This window comes from Cavia porcellus, unplaced genomic scaffold, assembly GCF_034190915.1.
Source record: "Cavia porcellus strain 051 isolate PalLab524CR breed Dunkin Hartley unplaced genomic scaffold, mCavPor4.1 scaffold_15, whole genome shotgun sequence".
Lineage (NCBI taxonomy): Eukaryota > Metazoa > Chordata > Mammalia > Rodentia > Caviidae > Cavia > Cavia porcellus.
This window is the reverse complement of record NW_026947498.1, coordinates 8947670-8966324: the sequence shown is the minus strand read 5'-3', so window position 1 is coordinate 8966324 and position 18655 is coordinate 8947670. Positions and strand designations below refer to the sequence as shown.

The following is an 18655-nucleotide window of genomic DNA, read 5'->3' as shown; positions in this document are numbered from 1 at the left end:
TAGGATGGGTCACAGCAGGTGGCAATAAGGCAGAAGAAATAATTTCTGGCAAATTCTGAAAGTGTCAAGTGTCATTCAACTGACAATGGAATGTGGGGTACAACAGAAAAACCAAAGTTGTGTCCAAAGTATTGGGTGTGAACATCTTGGAGGACGGACAGGGCATGTGACTGAGGTGAGGAAGACTCAGGTAGAGGATCTCTGTTGGACAAGAGGGATAAGAAATCAGAATCTCATTTTACTCGTGTTGAGTGTGAGATGCATGGTAGAAATCCTGGTGGGTTATTAAAGAGGCAGAGGGTGTAAGAGTGTTGGGTGCTCAGGAATCTGAGCCGGTAGCAATATTTCATAGCGTGATTCCAGGTGAGGTCTCTCAAGGATGACCATGGGTGGGTTCTTGTTGTGGTTGAAATATGAAGTGTCCCCCAAAAGCTTGTGAATTGAGGGTGCTAACTACATCAACAGATCAATCTATTGACAAGTTCCTAGATGAACAGGATTATAAGAGGCCCCGTAGGAGGAAGTAGGTCACTGAGAGGATGGCTTTGGAGGATATATCATGTCCCCAGCCACTTATTGCTCTCTTCTTGGGTCTCTTGATCTCAGTCTGCTTCCTGACTCCCATGATGTGGCAGCTACCACTGCTCCACCTGTCCACCATGATGTTTTTGCCTTGGAACCAACTGACCATGGACTGAGATCTTTGAAACTTTGAACCAAAATAAATCCTCTCTCTTCTTAGTTGTGTATGTCAGGTATTTTGCACAAGTGATAAGAGATAAATAGAGAAAACTGGTGCCAGAGAAGTGGAGTCATTGCAGCAATGACCTTTGTTGTGTCCCTATGTTGTGGTGCCTCAGCCAGACATGGACTGAAACAGGTAAGACCAAATAAATCTTCCCTTCTTCAAATCATGCAGAGATATTTTGTCCCAGCAGATGATACTTGGCCATGTGGCTCCGAAGCTTTTATAATTGGTTATTGGAGACATTTGGAAAGCTCTGGAGAGACAAGTTATGGAAAACCTGAAAGACTGGAACTCAAGCTTGCTGGGATGTTCTGATATGAGTTCTGAAAACTGGAATGCAAGAGAGTAAAGACTATACATGAGATTTCAGATAGGAATGAAGATCTTACTGGGAACTTAACTGCTATGGTTTGTGTCTGGTTGCCTCCCAAAGCCTCATGCAGTCATGGAGGTGGCTGAGTTTAGCATTTGTGATTGGTTGGTTGTCTAGCACTGGGATTGCTGGTGTGAGTGCTGTACCTGCGCAGGGGCAGGTAACCCACATACTATATAAGAGAGGAAAGGAGTCATGTTATCCCCTTTTTTCCCTTCTCACCCTGTTCTCTCTTGTCACTTGCAGCCACCATGAACAGTTGAATCTTAGCCACGCCACCCTCCCTTAGAGACAGCAGAGTATGGACTGAAATATCCCAAAACTGTAAGCTAAATAAAACTTTCCTTCCCTAATTTTGAGCATCAGGTATTTTGTCTCAGCAATAAGAGTAAAGTAACCAACACATTAACTAAGCATCACATTTAGACATGTGATGTTGAAGTCAAAAGACATTGCAATTGCTAAAGAGATTAGAATCACTAAAAAGAAGCCAATTATTTTGCAGTGTCCAGGGAGGACCCAGAGGAATGCAGACCCTTCCCATCACAGGCTCTAGGCTGCAAAATGTAGACTTTTTCAGAGAACTTTGCTTTGAGAAGAGAGCTCCCAGGATCCCTGCGCACTCAGAGCTGTCTAAGGAAGCATCTCACCCAGGAACTCAGAGGCCACTGTAGCTGTGATTCAAGGGGGCCCAGCTAATGTTCAACATTGCATATGCAGTGGTGTTTGTGCAGGCCTGCAGAGTGCAAGGGTTATGAGGGTCATGGAGGCTTCCAGCCAGATTTCAAAGGAAAGCCTGAGAGGCCAGGCAAAACTGCATGACAGGGTTAGAGTCCCTTCCTTCTGGACATCCCTGAGAGAATGATATGAGAATCTATGGAAATTAGTGCAATGGAGACTTGAGGAAGTTGGAGAAGCCAGAAAAGCTCCATGTAATGAGTACTTCCAGCCCAAGAGAGAGGCTATGAGGACTGCAAGCAGCCATGACATCAGCGTGCGGCTGCCAAAGCCTTTGGGCTCATGCATCTCACCACAAAACGCCCCAGATGCTGGACAGGAAGCCATAGGGTGAAGTCTCCTTTGCTGGTTTTAAGACTTTCTTTGATCCAATTCCTTTTTTCCCCCTTCTTCTCTCTTTTGGAGTGAGAATGTTTACTCTGTGTCATTTGAGATTATGATCTTTTTAAACAGGGGCTCATGGCTGAAAATTGCTTCATATCTCTGAAGAGACTTACGATCTGGGCTTTTGAGAAATACTGGAACTGCTGAGATTCTAACAAATCTTAGAGACAGAATGCGTTTCTCATAATGTGACGAACGAGAGCCTTTGAGTTCCAGGCTCGGAATGTTATGATTTAAAAGTGAAGTGTCCCCTCAAAACCCATATATTGAAGGTGCCAACCTTGCCAGTGGATCAGAATAAACTCACTGATAAGTTTATAGCTGAATGAGTTATTAGGAGGCAAAGTTCAGCAGGTGGAAGTTGATTACTGACAGCTTACGTTTGAAGAGTATATCCTGTCCCCAGCCCCAACCCTGCTTTCTGCTTTCTGGTTCTGTTCTTTCATCCTCATTCTCTCTCTCTCTCTCTCTCTCTCTCTCTCTCTCTCTCTCTCTCTCTCTCTCTCTCTATCTCTCCTTCTCTCCATGAGGTGGGACACTTTCCTTTGCTGTGTCCCTATGTTGTGGTGCCTCAGCCAGACATGGACTGAAACAGGTGAGACCAAATAAATCTTCCCTTCTTCAAATCATGCAGAGATATTTTGTCCCAGCAGTAAAAAGCTACCTAATACAGTGCTATAATTTAGATCTTAAGCACACCACTGATGACCACTGGTCGGTGTCTTTGTCTCTAGGGTGGCACTCTCAGAAGGCTGTAGAACCTTTAGAAGTGGGGACCCTGGGGGAACCCTTCAGGTCACTGGGGGCACACCCTTGGAGGAGACTTTCCACCACACACACCCACCACAGTGTGCCACCTTGCCACAGAAATAGCAGAGGTAGCTGACCACGGACTAAAATCTCCCACACTCTGGAATGAAATAATTCCTAGTTGATATTTGTTAGGGTGACAGAAAGCTAACACAGCAGGACACAGAAGAGGACCAAGGACTTTGATATTTCCAATACTGAGGGTTTGAGAGAAGAGGCGAACCCAGCAGAAGGACTTGGGAAGAGGAGACAGGAGAAACACGAAGAACACAGTGAGAGGTGAAGAAGCCAAGAGAATGGAGACGAAGCAGGGAGCCCTGGCAGCAAACATCACAGACAGCCCAGGCCAGGTGAGACAGGAGCTCATCCCTTCCATCCGGGGGTTGGAACCAAGGCTACCATCCCTCGATGGATTGCAAATTCTCGCCTCAGGATTCACACTTCTTGGTTTCCATCAAGGGATTCCACCAATTCTGTGCCCAGTGTGGTGACAACAGAGACCTAAGGTCACGAGCTTATGTATTTACCTTTGAGTTGCAGGAACGCAACACCCCATCTATCATGGAAATCTGAAAAAATAAAATACTTCTGCCTCAGATTCCCAAGCAGAAGAAAAGATGAGTTCGTGATCTCTTCATCACAGTCATAAACTCCACAAAGCAGCCGGTCTCCGGGAGGAGAGAGGGCAAGCCTGATCCCATCTCACGCAAAGGACATTACAGTTCCATATAAAGTACAGAGGTGTTAGACGGTTTCCCTTCAACAGCAAAGAGATGTTCTTAAGTGCAAATAACTTGTGAATAGTAATAAACCGAGAACCTAAAGAAACACACTACTCAATGTCCTAGAGGTCATGCCATGAATTCATCCCTATAGTGCTGGACCCTAAGGTCCCCACTGACAAGGCCACACACTCCCTAACCCCTCAGCATCTCGGTGGCCTCACTTATAAGCTGAGGACAGCAAGAGCCCACAGTTGCCCAAGTATTAAATGACATAAACTGAGTAAGAGTCTGGCACATGGTGGCTGATAAACACTGTGACAACGTGACTAACGAGCTTTAAATACGCGTTCCAAGATGATGAATCTCCAACAAGCTTCTTCCCCCAGGAGGAAGCGGCAGTGGGGCCCTGGCAGCTCCGCAGCCCGGGTCACAGCAGAAGCTGGCCTGCCTTCCCCAGCTTCCTGCATGACTCCCAAGGGAGCATTAGCAGGGGAGCCGCCTGCTGGAGGGATCCTCCTCATCCTCCAAAGGAGAAGACTCTCCAGGTTTCCAAGCGACCAGGAAAGCTGGTGGGACAAGGGCTGGCTTGCCATTCCAGACTCATGCCTGTAGTTTAAAAGCAAACAGCCACGGCCTTTGGTACACAGGTCCACATCCTACTCGCTGTGTCCGGAGGAATATCGGCAGGGCGACTTCCTGTGTGTGCCGGCCCGGGCCTTGCCCCACTTAAGTGGGAGGCACCCCAAAATCCCAGGGAAAATAGCAAACAAGCCCAGCCTAGCGCACCCTGAGCAGAATCAGGGTGCCCACCGTGTGCTTTGCTCCTCACAGAGGTACAGCCTGAGGCAATCACGTTGGGGTCCCCTCCACAGGGTCACAGGCCATAAACCTGCTGGCTGGCGTAGGGAACATCAACATTCCACAGCCAGGAGGTCAACAGGAAGGGCTTCTGGAAAATGGTTTCAAAATACGTGTGAACTTATCTCTAGCCATAATGATTATTTTTAGTTAAAATAATACCTCATCTCTTAAAGCACAGCAGCTCTCAGTGAGGAGATTGACAAGCATCATTGCCTAATTTCACAAGTACTCCGTGCCGTGGGCTTGATCTCAGCTCTGCAGCGGGGGGGAACCAGGCTGTGAAGGGGTGCGGTAGTCTCAGCGGGGGGCTGGCTGCAAGGACCCACCCTTAACGTGTGCCAGCCAGCTCTGCCCCGGCTGAGGCCCTCCCTCTGCTCCCTGCTCCGGGGAAACACTAAGAGGCTCTGTCTCTTCTCCTTCCTCATCTTCAGGCTCAAGGAGTGAGCTGAAACAATCTACAATGGGCCTCCTTAGTTGTTCTGTGGTTTGCTTTGGTTTGAATGCATTTCAGGACCCTCTGCTTCACCACTTTATTCTGTTTTCCCGTGCTGTCTCCAACTACTGTATAGATCTAGTTGTTTTATCCACGCCTGTCTTTCTCCTATGTTTCTTCGTGCTTGTTTTGGGTCCCTCAGGCTCCTTCCTTCCGCCAGGCTGAGGCAGTTCAGCAGCAGGGGTTGCCTTGGTCCCGGTGCTGGAAGGCACACTATTCCTCCTTCTCTCTGTGCCCTCAAGGAACATAGTTTGGCTGGGCAGAGCATTCAGGGCCATCCACCTCTCCTTCACCTCGGATCTGCTGGTCTACTGTTTACTACTATGTTTCCTAGACAAACTCCCAGGCCTTGTGAGTTTAAACAATTTCCCTTTGGAATTTCATACGTGTCTTTTGAAATAATTCCCCCAGGATGTGGAGTGAAATTCTCATCTGTCTTCAGCCAGAGCAGCCTTGTGTCTTTAGTCCTGGCTCTGTCTCCTCCATCCTCGTTCTGCCCCTGGCCTCCTAGGACTCAAAAGGTCGGCCTCCCTGTCACAGATGCTTTCCCCTTGATTCCATCTCTCCCTTTTGTCCCAGGACTGCTACTCCCTGGACTGAATTGCACCAAGCCACCACCTACCATCTTGGATTTCAGTTCCATCTCTCCTGCCCTCTGCTACCTCTGCTGAGTGTGTCTTTTATGCTCAAAAATTATGTTTATATCTCCAGTGATTCTTTGGAGCACCAGCTGCTCATTTTATTAGCAGTAAGAGCTCTTCTTTCCTTGATACGTAACTCCTGAAATTTCCTGGGGAAGTCTAGGGTGTCTGGGGTGCTCCATTGGCCCTTAGCCTAGAGACCTCTGCAATTCCCCATCGTCCTCCATGTCTGGGAGCTGCTCATTGACAACACGTAAAGACAGGTAAGCAGGGGCTCTGGCTGATGGATGCTGGCAGCTAGAGGGGCTCTGCGTGACCATGGCGTGGAGTCTTTGGGAGAGGGTAAAAATGGACTGGGGAGCAGAGTGCAGGGCGGAAAGGGAGGAAGAGGCTGACTTGCTGACGGTCACGTGGAACCTGTGGGACGCTCTGGCTCACCTTCAGGTGCCATGACAAAGGCTCTTAATGAATTTCCACACCATGCCAGGTACACACTGGCGCCCTTGTGCCTCTGTCTGGTGGGATCTTGGGGCAGCTCTGGGAGGTTGAGCGGGGAGGACAGAGCAGGCTGGGCAGGATTGGCCTCTCTTCTCCAGCGGCATGGTGCAGCATCCTCAGAGGAGGACCATGGTAGCTTGGTGTCTTTTGGGTCCCCTCTGCCTGTAGCCTGTAGAGCCGGGGGGGCAACCCAAGGTCATGTGCTGCTGCAGCTGCTCTGCGTGCAGGGGGAGCCCTGCCCAATGAACCTCCTCTTGAGGTCCCCTGATCCCCTCTCTTCAGGCTCCTGCTGGAAGTGGGACGTTGGAGCTGTTCCCCTGAGCTTTGGGTGTTGGTTTCTAGGCCCCAGCAGGGGAGGAAACTGATCTCACTGATGCCAAACCTCCACTTCACTGGTGATGGGCACGGAAATGCAGGTTTCTGGCTGTGCCCTGAATGACCTGCTTTTTCTCCTTCCGTTCTGCCTTCTTTATGTTCTTCTATTTATTCTCCAAAAAGCTCATGGATACGTACAAAGGACAGCCTATACTCTATGCAATCCCCGTCAACACGGACTTTGGCAGGCACTAGGTTTGAATTTGGCAGCTCTGCCCGGGAAGGAAGAGATGAAGACTTCCAGAAGCAGCAAAATGAATCCAGCCTGCTGAGGAAGACGCAGTGCAGCCCAGCAAGTCAGCTCGTGGGCAGGACCTGCTCTGGACTCTGCTTCCCTGCACCTCCTGCTTCTGGCTGGTTTCACCATCCGGGCTAACGATCTCCACAGTAAGTCAATGGGCCTCAGAGCTGCAAGTTCCCAGGGTGCTGGTGCCACCTGTGCAACGAGAACCACGTGGTCTCAGACTACAGAGCAAGAGGGAGGAGCTGCTCCTGGTGCAGCAGGACAGAAGGATGGCAGAGGTGAGGAGAGGGAAGGAGCAGTCTGCAGAGCAAGCCCCAGAAATGCAGATGGAGGAAGAAAATCATCAGGGCAGGCCCCGTAGAGCTCACAGATGAACCAAGGGTGACAGGCTTCAGATCCAACGGAGCCTCCTCCAGGAATGTGATCTGGTCTCAGAGTGGCTGAGTGACCACCAGGTGACCAGTGCTCCACCTGGTGCTTCACCTACTCTAATGCTGGAAAGATCAGCAAGTGCCTTGCACCTCGGCAGAAAGAACCACTGCTGTGGACACCAGAAGGAAAAAACATTGCCATTCAGCCAGGGGGCTTCCTCCTCTTCTGGGGTTCTGGCTTCATGTGTAGGGGAGTGGTTTCCAGCCATCTGGACACCCCTTCTTTTAAGTGGCGTTACTCTCTGCTACAGGACTAACGGTTCCGTCCCTTGTGTGGAGCTGGTGTGTATGTGTATAGCTCCTCTTCATCCTTTTTATGTCTGTTCCTCTCCTTCTCTCTCCCTCCATCTCATCAGATGTTGGTGACATTAACTGGTAAATCATTCCCCAGTGTTTCATACTCGGGCTATTCTTCAGAATCACCACAGGACACAGCTCAGGATCCTAGTTTTCCATGCAGCGTTACCATTAGGGCTCAGTGACACAGAGCTTCCTGACTGGTTTCTCTCTGCTGCTACAATAAATCACAAGTGTGGTGAAAAAAACAGCATGGATGGTGTTATCTCGTGTGTCTCTGGATCAGAGGTCCTGTGTGGACTGCGTCTGTGTCTTCAGGACCACGTCCCTCTGGTGGCTCTAGAGGAGCCTTCATCTCCCTGCACCACCTGTCATCTTCCTCTCTTGCCAAAGCCAGAGACATCTGAACTGGGTCCCAGGCTTCGGGCTGAGTCCTGAGCCTCCTCCACCCCCACGAGCTCACTTCGGTGGAGACAGCAGCAACCACAGGCAACATCTGGAAACCTCTGGGATTTCAGCAGCCCGTCTGCCCTGGGGAGCTGGCCGAGGCACCCCACCAATACTCTCCAGTACCGATGGGCCCCACTTAACCAACCGGTGTGTCTTTGAAGTGTGTGGCCTTTTGTAAATGAGAATCTATTTTAAATACACAAGGGAAAGTTGTTATTTAAAGGAAGTCTGAGATGAATCCTTCTTTCCCTCAGTCCCAAAATGTGCCGCCTTAGTCATGTCAAGAAGGCTACCTTGCTGGTGGTGCATGCCTACAAGCCCAGGGCTCTGGGAGGCTGAAGCAGGACAATTGCAAATGCAAGCTCCGCTTGGGCAGCGAGTGACTTAAAAAGAGTCTCTTTCAAATGAAAAGAGGGCCAGGGATGTAGCTCAGCACAAAGGTTCTGGGTTTAATCCCCTGTACTGAAAAAAGAAAAGCACCATGCTTTGGGAAAGGAGCCCAGGGCTCCGTGGCAGCTGATTGGGTTCAGATCCAGACTGAGGCTCACTCTCTGAGACCTCAGACAAGTGGTCAAGTTTTGGCCTGGCGTCCTCCTGGGATATGGGTGCACAGTGACAGAAGGGCCGAATCCAGGTGTCTGGGGACATGCAGGGCTTGGTCTTGGCAGTTCCATCCAGCCCACGGCTACGGGAGCTTCCCTCCTAACACTGCAGGCAGGTCCTCCCTGGTCATGCCCACGCCACCTCCTCTGCATGGCCAGGTGGCAGGCTCTGCAACTCTCTGGCTGCAGCCTCACCACCTGACTCACCTGCACCAGGGAGCCCGAAGGGGTACGGGCCCAAAAAGAAATGGGTTTTCGGTCTGCAACCCACTCTCCCAGGCAGGTGGTGCTCTGCAAGTCATCTCTAGCTGGACATTCTGTGACCTCCAGGGAGGACACACCCACCAGGGGCCCTAGTCCCACAGTGGACAACAGAAGCACTGAAGTTGGACCTAAGGTTTTGAATACCATTTCCACAGCTCACTGTGCCTCAGCTTCTCACCTGACTATGGGAAAGGCCTCCATCTGGGTTGGGCTGGCGCTGTCTCTCTCTCTCTCTCTCTCTCTCTCTCTCTCTCTCTCTCTCTCTCTCTCTGCCATGCGGGTTCAATGCCTTCAATGCCTAGATCCATTAAATCACAAGAGCTGTGATGTTTGAACATCACCTTATTTATTAGCTGTTTTCAGCCCATGAAGAAAACTGGCCATCATCTATTACTTGTTATGGTTTGAGGATGGTACCAGAAAGTCCAGATAATAAATGCTCAATTCATTTCCTTTCTTTGCCAGCTTTTTAAAATGATCAGTTGGGTTCCTTAACACACTTTAAAGGTAATCAACAGATTTGGGAGAAGAACATGATGAACAAACAGATTTTAATGTAATTGAAATGTTTTTGAGCCACTGCAGTTACTGCTGTTGGTGACATTTAAACTGTGCCGGTGAGACCTCAGATCATCTTTGCTTTCTGGTGTGAGGTAACATTCGAAGTTCCCCCACTCCATTAATGAAATCAGCCTTCTCCAAAGCCCTGGTTCGCTCTAGAGGGGCATAATGGTTCAAAACTCTAATCTGAGAACTAAGGACACCTGAAGTTTATAAAACTTTTCCATAAACACGGCAAAACAGTGACCGTTTGCATGGCAGGAGATTCCAGGACTACGCAGAAACCTCGCTAAAGAGTTGCAGGTCAGCACCCCAGGTGTGGCCGACAAACACGGAGTCAAGGACAGAGCCTGCGGTCACCAGTGTGGCATGCTGTGGCGGGCGGGGGAAGGAAGGGTAAGGCCTGAGAAATGCCCACACAGTGTGCTGGCTTTCGCGTGGGCTTCCTCAGGGTGTGCGGCGGAGTGGGTGAAACAGGAATCGATGACGAATGTAGCTTTCCAGAAGCTCACTGTAGAGGAAGGGGATGTGAGGCTGTAATCCACAGAGAGGTTACGTCAGGAAAGGTTTACAGTGTAAATAAGACACGAGCGCATGTGTTTAAGAGCGGGCGAGCCGGATCCGGGAGCAGGCAGGCTGCAGAATTACAAGGGACAGCAGGTGTCAGGGCTGCAGGTATCTGGCATGGCTCTGAAAAGCCAGGCAGCTTCTGGGACAGGCGAGGAGGAAGGCTGCTGCTGTCTGGTCCGCATATCTAGGAGCAGGACCAGACCTTATTTAACCCTCTCTTCCTTCTTGCAGACCCTGTGCCAGATACGCAGGACTCGTCGGCTGCATGCTGGAACTGAGCTAGGACACAGAAGAAAGAGAACAGAAAATAGTGTCTCTGGAAACAGCAGGGTGACCCCTTCATGGTCCATCATCTTCAGGCGAACTCTGAGCTCAGGACATGGACAGTCTACAGACCAAGTGCAGAAGCAGCAGGAGCAGGTGGCAATCTTATTAAGCCAGAGCCTGGAAGAGATTTGCACACATGCAAAGTCATGCCTCTTTTAGGTGCTTTTAGTGAAAAACAGTTTTCCTTAGCATGGTAGTGGTACTGCTGTGTGGTGTGTGTATTAGTGTTATCACCCATTACACTGTGCCACAGGACAACGTGTTATAAAGTGTTGTTACCATTTTTCAGTTTGAATTCCTAGTTAGTAGATGTGGATGGATGTAAACCAAGTACACCAGAGTTCTTTGAGGCCCTCAGTAATTTTGGAGCGTAAAGGGGTTCCCAAGACCAGAAAGCTTGAGAGCTGCTGGTGTACAAGGAACTCAGAGCCGGCAGCAAAAGCCAATAATCACCCAGAGCACACTGGTGCAACCCCGCTCCAGCTGACAGCCCTAGACGCCCGCAAGAGGACTTGATTAGCACCCAGGGCTAAAAAATGGTAATTTCCTCACTTTCTGCACTCCTGGGACATGCTCAAAGACTGGGGGAGGGGGGATCAAAATATATGCCGAGGCTTAAATTTTTAAAATTTATTAGAGTAAAAGACACATTACTATGAATCCCCTCAATGATTACCCTCAAGATCCACTGCAAACATCCCCCCGTCCTGTTGCAAACAGGAGGTTTGCTCATCCCAGGATCCTGGCCATTTCCTGCAGCAGCTCTGGAGTCCTCTCTCCAGAGGGTCTTTACAAGCTGTGATCAAAACTAAGGTGAGTGCCTCAGTGGACAGGCAGCTCATGAAAGCATAACTGTGTCCTTATCCACCTTGGTCACCAGATCTGGCACCAGGTGACTTCTGGCTCTTCTCCAAAGTCACAATGACTGGGAAAGGGAAATGTCTGGAATGAAGTCAGGACTTTGAGGCAGCTACAACAGTGCAACGGAAGACCCTCAGGAAAGAGGACTCCAGAGCTGCTGCAGGAAGTGGCCAGGACCCTGGGATGAGTGTGTTCAAGGCCAGGGCGGGGGGCATGCTGAGGGGATTAATGGCAATGTACCTTTTACTGTATCAAATTTTAAAATTTAAGCATTTGCTGTATTATTTTTTGATCACACCATGCTCATGTGTTCTAAGGAGTGAGGCCTTCTAATCGCTGACTTCTGCTGTGCAGAGAAAACCAAGGGACGCTGCAGCTGACAGTGGAGGTGCTTCCAGAGGCTTTCAGGAGGAGGAGGAGGGGAGGCTAAGAGGGAGGAGGAAGAAGAGGGAGGAGGAAGAGAGGAGGAAGAGGATTCTGGCACCACCAGGGAGCTCAGGGTATGCCTCCCTCTCCCCAGTCCTGCTCATCCTAACTGTGGGAGAGGGACTCTTGCAAGGCTGAAAAAAGATAAAATCCAATGGTCCCCCAAGAGAATGCTGCCAAATTCATCAGTACGAACAGTTTCCCAAAGCCAGCATCAGGGTCCTGGGTAGGGCTGGAGAGAGACCATGTGTAAAGACAAGAAGGTGTCAGCCACCAAATGGTCACTTTCGCTCAAATCATCTCCCCAGATAACTGGGCACTCCTTCAAACCCAGGGTGCTCCTCTGTTCTGGAGTCTCTGCACGCCTGTTCATCTGAAAACCCGAGCCAGCCTCTTACCCTGAAAAGCATGCACCACACGGAATCTAGAATTTCAAGTGCAAACTTTAATTAGATTAGTTTTTATAAATTTCCCTCATGGCTCTTAACTATTAGAGAGCGCAAACATCTTTAATATTGAACGTTTACGTCACGTGACCCCATGTCAATGTGGTTGATAAATCCCATGCATTTCTGCAAGACTTATAACCCGGGGAGAACAGCTGAAGGTCTTGCAAACCCCTCAAAGCTGGACACCAGGGAGTGTAAGTAATCGTTTCTTTAAAACCACACTTCCTTTACAACCTCGAGCAGGAAATGTGAGTAGAGGAATGCAATAGCTGTGCAGTAACTGCAGATTTACAGAAACTATGTTAATTTAGGTCCTACCCCAGGAGCCAACTAGTCCTCTCCTCGTGTGGCTGAAGATTTGTTGGAGTTTCGGTGCAGTTTGGGAAAAATCTGATTTATACTTAAAATCTGCTGAAAATCAACACGTCCTAAGATCTCTTGAGATGAGGGTCTCTTGCACACAGCGAGTTTGGAAGCTAACTTTAGGAGGCAGGAATAAAGGACAAGCCTGGTGCGAAAGTCACTGGAAGTTGCAGGCATCTTGGCTTCCAGGTCCTTTGGGAAGAGGAAAAAAAGCAGCCACCGTAATTCAGCCGGAGGAGACAGTAAGATTTCAGTGGAAATCAATGACATTAGATGGGCAATTGTCCCTGCACACCACGCGTCCCCCCACCCCCCGCAGTTCCTAAAATAAAACAACCCTCCTGGCGAGCATTACTGAGCAGTCTGAAGACTTAGGTCCCTCACTGCTCCGGCACTGATCAGCTGGCCAGCCTGGGGGAGGTCACAGCAACGCAGCCCGAGTGGCAGGCAGTCTGGATCACACAGCTGCAATCCACCCAGGTGGGCCGAGGAAACTTTTGGGGCAAAGGGAGGGTGCAGCACTTAGCAGTATCCTGTCTGCAGCACACAATAAGTGGTCCTTGAGGTGCCACCTCCACAGGGGCGAGGCTAGCTCGCACAGGCAGCAGCCCAGCCCCCACCCAGTCTGGCAAAGCTTGCCCTGCCTTCCTCCTGTACCCCCAGACCTCCAGCTCAGCCCAGGCCCTTCGGCCCACCCACGTGGGGATGGAGAAGGGGGAGGAGCGCAAGAGAAGCAGGTGGGCGCAGGTGGGGTGCCCCTGGAGAAGAGGGGAGGCGCGGGCTCCAACTCGCCCTTTCTGACCCCAGACTGCCTTCCCTGGCCCCCAAGTCATCGCGCAGAGCGAGGGGACACCCGTCGGTCAGGGAGCTCGCTCGGGCCCTCGTTGCCCCTTTAAGGGTTGCCGAAACTTTCCCTCTGATAGCAGATCAGCCTCGTCACATCCGTTGGCCCTGGCCTCCAGGGGCCTCTTTCCGAGCCAAGTCTGGACCTGAGTTTCCCGGGAAAGGGAGGGGCGCAGCCCGGGACCGGCGTGTGCGTGGGGCGCGTGCCCCGGAGTACCCCGCGCGCCCCCAGACTGGCCCTCGGTAGCTGGGCGGGGCTGCGGCGCCAACTTGCTCAAGTTGGCTGCGCGCTGGGACTCAGCTCCTCGGTGGCTCCTCCCCGGCCTCCGCCCACCTCCGCCGGCGGCCCGTGCGCGCCCCGCAGCCCGCACGCCCCGTCCGGACCCCGCTGCGGGGATGGGCGCGCTGGCCCGGGCGCTCCTGCTGCCCCTGGTGGCTCAGTGGCTGCTGCTGCGCGCGGCCACGGCCCCCGCGCCCTTCACGCTGCCCCTCCACGTGGCCATAGCCACAGCTCGCCCAGCCTCGCCGACCCCCGTGCCCGGAACCCCCGCGCTGCCCCGCGCTGATGGCCTGGCGCTGGCTCTGGAGCCCGCCGGGGCCGCTGCCAACTTCTTGGCCATGGTGGACAATCTGCAAGGGGACTCGGGTCGCGGCTACTACCTGGAGATGCTCATCGGGACCCCGCCGCAGAAGGTAGGGGGGTGGGGGTGGGCGCGCCTGCGGTCCCTGCCTCCCCTCCGCTGCAGCTCTGCGGGGACCCATGGCAGGGTTGGAGCAGCGCCCTGCCAGCAGCTGCTGTCGCCGCTGGAGAGGAGTCCGGGGCGCACGGGGGCGCGTGGGTCTGGGGCCTGGCTGCGTGCTCAGGAGGGCTCCGAACTTGGACTTGAGAGGAGCCCTGGAGCGGTTCTGGCCAGCGACACCCTGTTCAGCAAGGTACCGGGCCTAAGGTGAGATGCAGGGGTTGCCTTCGGGGTTCGTCTCCCCTCTCCCACGCTGTCTCTTAGCTAAAGAGGCTTGTGGCCGGCGCCCTCCGAAGGGATGTATTCGTGAGCTCGGCCAAAACAGCCTGGCTCAGAAGTGGCCGGGTGGCCGCCGCCGCCCGTGCAGCAGCGCGTTGGATCTGGATCGTGCGCGCGTCCTCCGCGCCGCCAGCTGCCCGGCCGCTCCGCGCCCAGCCGGCGTCCGCGCGCGTGGGGTTGGAAAGTAGGAAGCGCGCTCAGACCACGGGGGTTCAATCCGGGCCGACCCAGGCGATGACGAAACAGAAAGGAAGCCTGGAAGCTTGCTTCTCCCTTTGTATGCCGATGTTCATTTTCTAGCACTTCTGGTAGCGAGGAATACATGTCCCCAAACACACTCCTCTAAAAAAAGAAATTTCCCGGAGTTGCTCAGACCTCTCCTCCCTGCAGACTTACAGATCCACGTGCGAGTGGAGGTCAGATTACCTCATCAGCGGCACGCCCCACGTGAAGAGCCTTTGTTTTTATTTTTAACATTGTCACTCGGGTTTTAATTCTGCAATGATTGCCCATAAATAGAACATACTCATGACTTCTCTATAATTCTAATTAAATTATTCAAGACTTTAAGAGGAAAGATATGCCATGTTAATTCTTTTTTTATAAAAGGAAACTGCTGAATAACTTCTGTAGTTGCTTAATTGGTTGAGTTTTTTTTTTTTTTTTTGTAAACCTTCCAAAGTGCATTATTCTGCACCAGAGTTTAGTTCTAGTTGCTCTGGTGAGAAACCTCGTGAGCCTTCTCTGCTGGTGGCTGGAGTCAGCTGAGCAAGATTACAGACCCCTTGTGAGCACCCAGGCGCCTGCTCACCCAAGACCCTTCGGGGCACCCAGGGACTCCTCCATGACCTGTGAAACCTCTCAGAACAGGTCCCCAGTGACTCCCAATGTGCTTGCATGAAGAAAGTTCCTGTGGGTTTTCTCAAATGGAAAGAAATTTTCCCTGCTCCAGTGAGGCTGTGAGGAAGACCACTAGAGAAGGAATAAGACTTCCGTTGGCCCTCAAAAAAAACCAAAAAAGCTTGCATGAGTAATAGCTCCCCTTTGTTGATGAAGGCAGTGATCTGCACTTTAAAATGGTGAAGTTTAATTGGCGCCTTAACAGGAAGGTGCTGAGTGCAGGTACTTACATCTTTACCATGACCCAGGAAGTGGTTCGAGGTTGTCTTCCTCTGATACACAGCAGTGTGCTCCAGGGAGGGCTGCCAGGACCCAAGTAGGTTCCCTGGTGCGCATGGTGGGAGTGGGAATTCTGCACCCCTGTCTGGACCAGGTTCCTGCCCATGATCTGTCCGCGTGCCAGTGATCTGTCCCCGTGCCCACTGCAGACCCTCAGGCCAGTGACCTGTGACTGTCGTGTGAGATTCACCACTTGCCCACAATCCCGTCCCGGAAATCCCCTGACCAGCAGTAGGGCATTGGTCGCTGGCTTGCAGGCGGCAGGAAGGTGATTTCCTGTGAGTTTCCCTTTCCCATGACTGGCCAGGAATCACGAATTTCTTCTCTGCTGATTCTCTGAGGCCTAAAATAAAAATTGCTTAGGTGGAGAGAAAAGGAGGAGTGGATGCAAGCAGTAAACACAGGGCTTGTCCAGGAGTTCCTAGTGCAAGCGTCGTGGCTCCAGGAGTTGGTGCCCTGTGAGTCCCCATCCTCTCCTCCTCTAATGCTGATGCTGTGCGTGGAGACCGGTGCTGAGGCTTGGGGAGGTTGAGGGCCTTGGCAGGGCAACAGGAGGAAAGAGTGCCAGAAATGGATCTCGTGGAGCTGGACTCAGGACCCCAGTTCTGATTTCCAGACCGGCCTGCTTCCTTCTTGCCTTTTCTTTGGTTTTGGGGTCAAGCTACCCTTTCCAGCCCACACCCCTAAACTGCAGGACTACAGCTCCGTCTCCTGCTCCTTTTGGGAAGTGCTTAAGGATTGGCACAGTGAGTAACCGCATCCAGGTAGGACCCTGGAGAAACAGGAGGTGCAGGGGTGCTGGAGCCCGCAGGTCCTTGGCCTGTTACGGGAGAGCCAAGCTTTGGAAGTGTGCTCCAACCGGATGCTTTCATCAAGAACTGGGGCCCATTGTTCTGCCCGCAGACTCTGCCGAGTCACAGGCGTCTGCCCAGAAGCCCGAGTGAGAGCCACGCGCCCACAGGCAGGACCATGTTGGCATGGAGATGAGAGCCCGGGGTGCACATGGAGAGCATTACGTGACTTCTTTCCACCAGGAGCACCAGCCTCTGCCGGAACCCTGCAATTTGGTCCCAGTAAAAATAATAATGGTGTCCTCAGGTGATAGTAATTATGGCAATTTCCATTCTATCAAAAAGTACTTTCATGCTAGCACAATAAACCCAACTGAAGACGGGGAAGAGCTGCAGCTGTACACTGTAGAGCGGCTTCAAAGGGAAAGGCTTGTTGGGGTCTCTGCTGAAAGGCTCTGTCGTGTCTCCACCGGCGTCAATCAGCCAGGCAGGCACCCTATTTTCACAATGAGCATTGGAATGCAGATAGCTCATGGATTCTTTTGGCTCATGGCTTGGTCCTTGGGACACTTTGCACTGAAAGTGTGCTGAGCCTATAGCTTAAGAGATGGTCTTTTGCAGAACAAGCTGTCCAGGGGTTCCCGTGTCACCTGAACTGACCACAGATGTGGCCGGAGAAAGAAAATCAGCATCAGCACGAAGAGGGTTTAGACTGTTGGGACAGTGGGGAAGGAGAAGATCACGGGCTGGAGCAGCGTGGAAGTGGGACCTGTGTGCCGCTGTCTCCTGGTGAAAAGTGGCCCTGCCTGCGTTTTATGGAAAGAATTCAGTAGAGGCCTGATGGCAAGGGCCACTCCCGCCAGGGAGCTCCAGGCTCCCCGAAGTTTGCACGGCAGCAGTGCAGCCCCCTTTATGTCCTGCAGGCGGGCAGCAGGTGCCCAGTGCAGCATCTTTGTGGGCTGCATGCACCCCACCCCTCATCCGCACCTGGCCCTCGCCCGTTGATGAGGTTCACCTCTTTGAATTTGCCCTCTTTGAAATTGTCTGACGTCACATGACTTCCCAGACAGGGATGCTAAGATTCAGCCCAGTCCTGTGTCAGAGTCATCAGAGGCCCTGCGGGGATAGAGGAGGGACGTCACCCGTGACCCTCGCCAGCCCTGCGTGTGCCACTGTTTTAGTGGCAGTGACTTTTAAAAAGAGCAGTCTTCGTGATTCCGTGAACAACGTGGTGTCACCAAGGGTTTCCTGGGTGTGCCAGTGTCAGCGCCCGCGACCCAGGCAAGCAGCTGACCATGTAGAACTCCGAAGCCTGATCTTTGGGCTCTGTACTTGTTTCTTTGGGCAGTTTCTCACAATAGCCACAGACCGGGGGCTTCAGTTTCTTTACACACGGTTCTGGAGGCCCAAGTCTTAAGTCACAGTGTCAGCAGGAACGTCCTCTCTCAGACAATGGGCCGGCTGCGCTCCTTGGCTCATGGCTCGGTCTCTGTCTCCATCTTCATGTGGTGTCTTCCCTCTGTGTCTCTCTGGCCAGCTTCCTCTGGTTTGGTTTTTGTTTGTCTTTGAGACAAGGTCTTGCTATGTAGCCCAGGCTGACCTTAAACTGACTATATGATTCAGGCTGGCATAGAACTTGCAGCGATCCTTCTGCTTCAGCCTCTCAAGTGCTGTGATTACAGGCATGGGCCACTACGTATAGCTATTCTTTTTTTTTTTTTTAAATAAGGACACCTCTCCTCAGATTACCTGGGTGTTGTCTTAACTGGCTCACACCTGCAAAGGTCTGCTTTTCATTACAGGTACCAGGGTTCGGTCTTCAGCATGCAGTCAGCCTGCTGTGTACTGCCATGCTGTTCCGGGTCAGAGTGCAGCCCCATAAAGCCATACTGTCTAGTGATGCTGGAGCACTCTCAGTTTAAGTGCACTCTGTGATGTTTGCACAGTAACAAAACTGCCTTGTGATATATGTCTCTGAATAGAACCCCATCCTAAAAGGACACATCAGTGTCACTTGGGAGGGGGATGGTTTAATCCACAAGCTCATTTTCAGCTTGTCATCCTGTGGAATTGCGTTCCTTTATTCTGTTCGACTTTTATTTATTTATTTGTTTTTGGGTGCTAGGAATCAAACTCAGACCTGTACTTGCCAGGCAGGTGCTCAGGCTGCTGAGCTACATCCCCGGCCCTTATCCCACTGTTAAATCGCCATTGGTTGCAGTGTGTAATGTCCGTGGGAGGTGCCGAGCAAGGGTGACTTTAGTGTAGAATTAGAGTCTGGCACGATCGTGCCCGGTGTGGGCATGGGGAGGTGTCCACTGCTCTGCTGTGC

At 51.8% G+C, this 18655-nt stretch overlaps 1 protein-coding gene across 2 annotated transcripts in view; it reads left to right on the top strand.

Annotated features, from left to right (window-relative positions):
* Positions 1-12161: 12161 nt before the first annotated feature.
* Bace2 (beta-secretase 2) overlaps positions 12162-18655 on the top strand; it is a 71303-nt gene continuing 64809 nt past the window's right edge. The window contains exon 1 of one of the 2 annotated variants that reach the window (XM_063224580.1): positions 12162-14027. In XM_063224580.1, coding sequence (XP_063080650.1) covers positions 13731-14027 — 297 coding nt within the window. In that variant the 5' untranslated portion in view covers positions 12162-13730. The remainder of the gene's footprint in view (positions 14028-18655) is intronic. The other variant, XM_003463954.5, reaches the window with a different exon arrangement.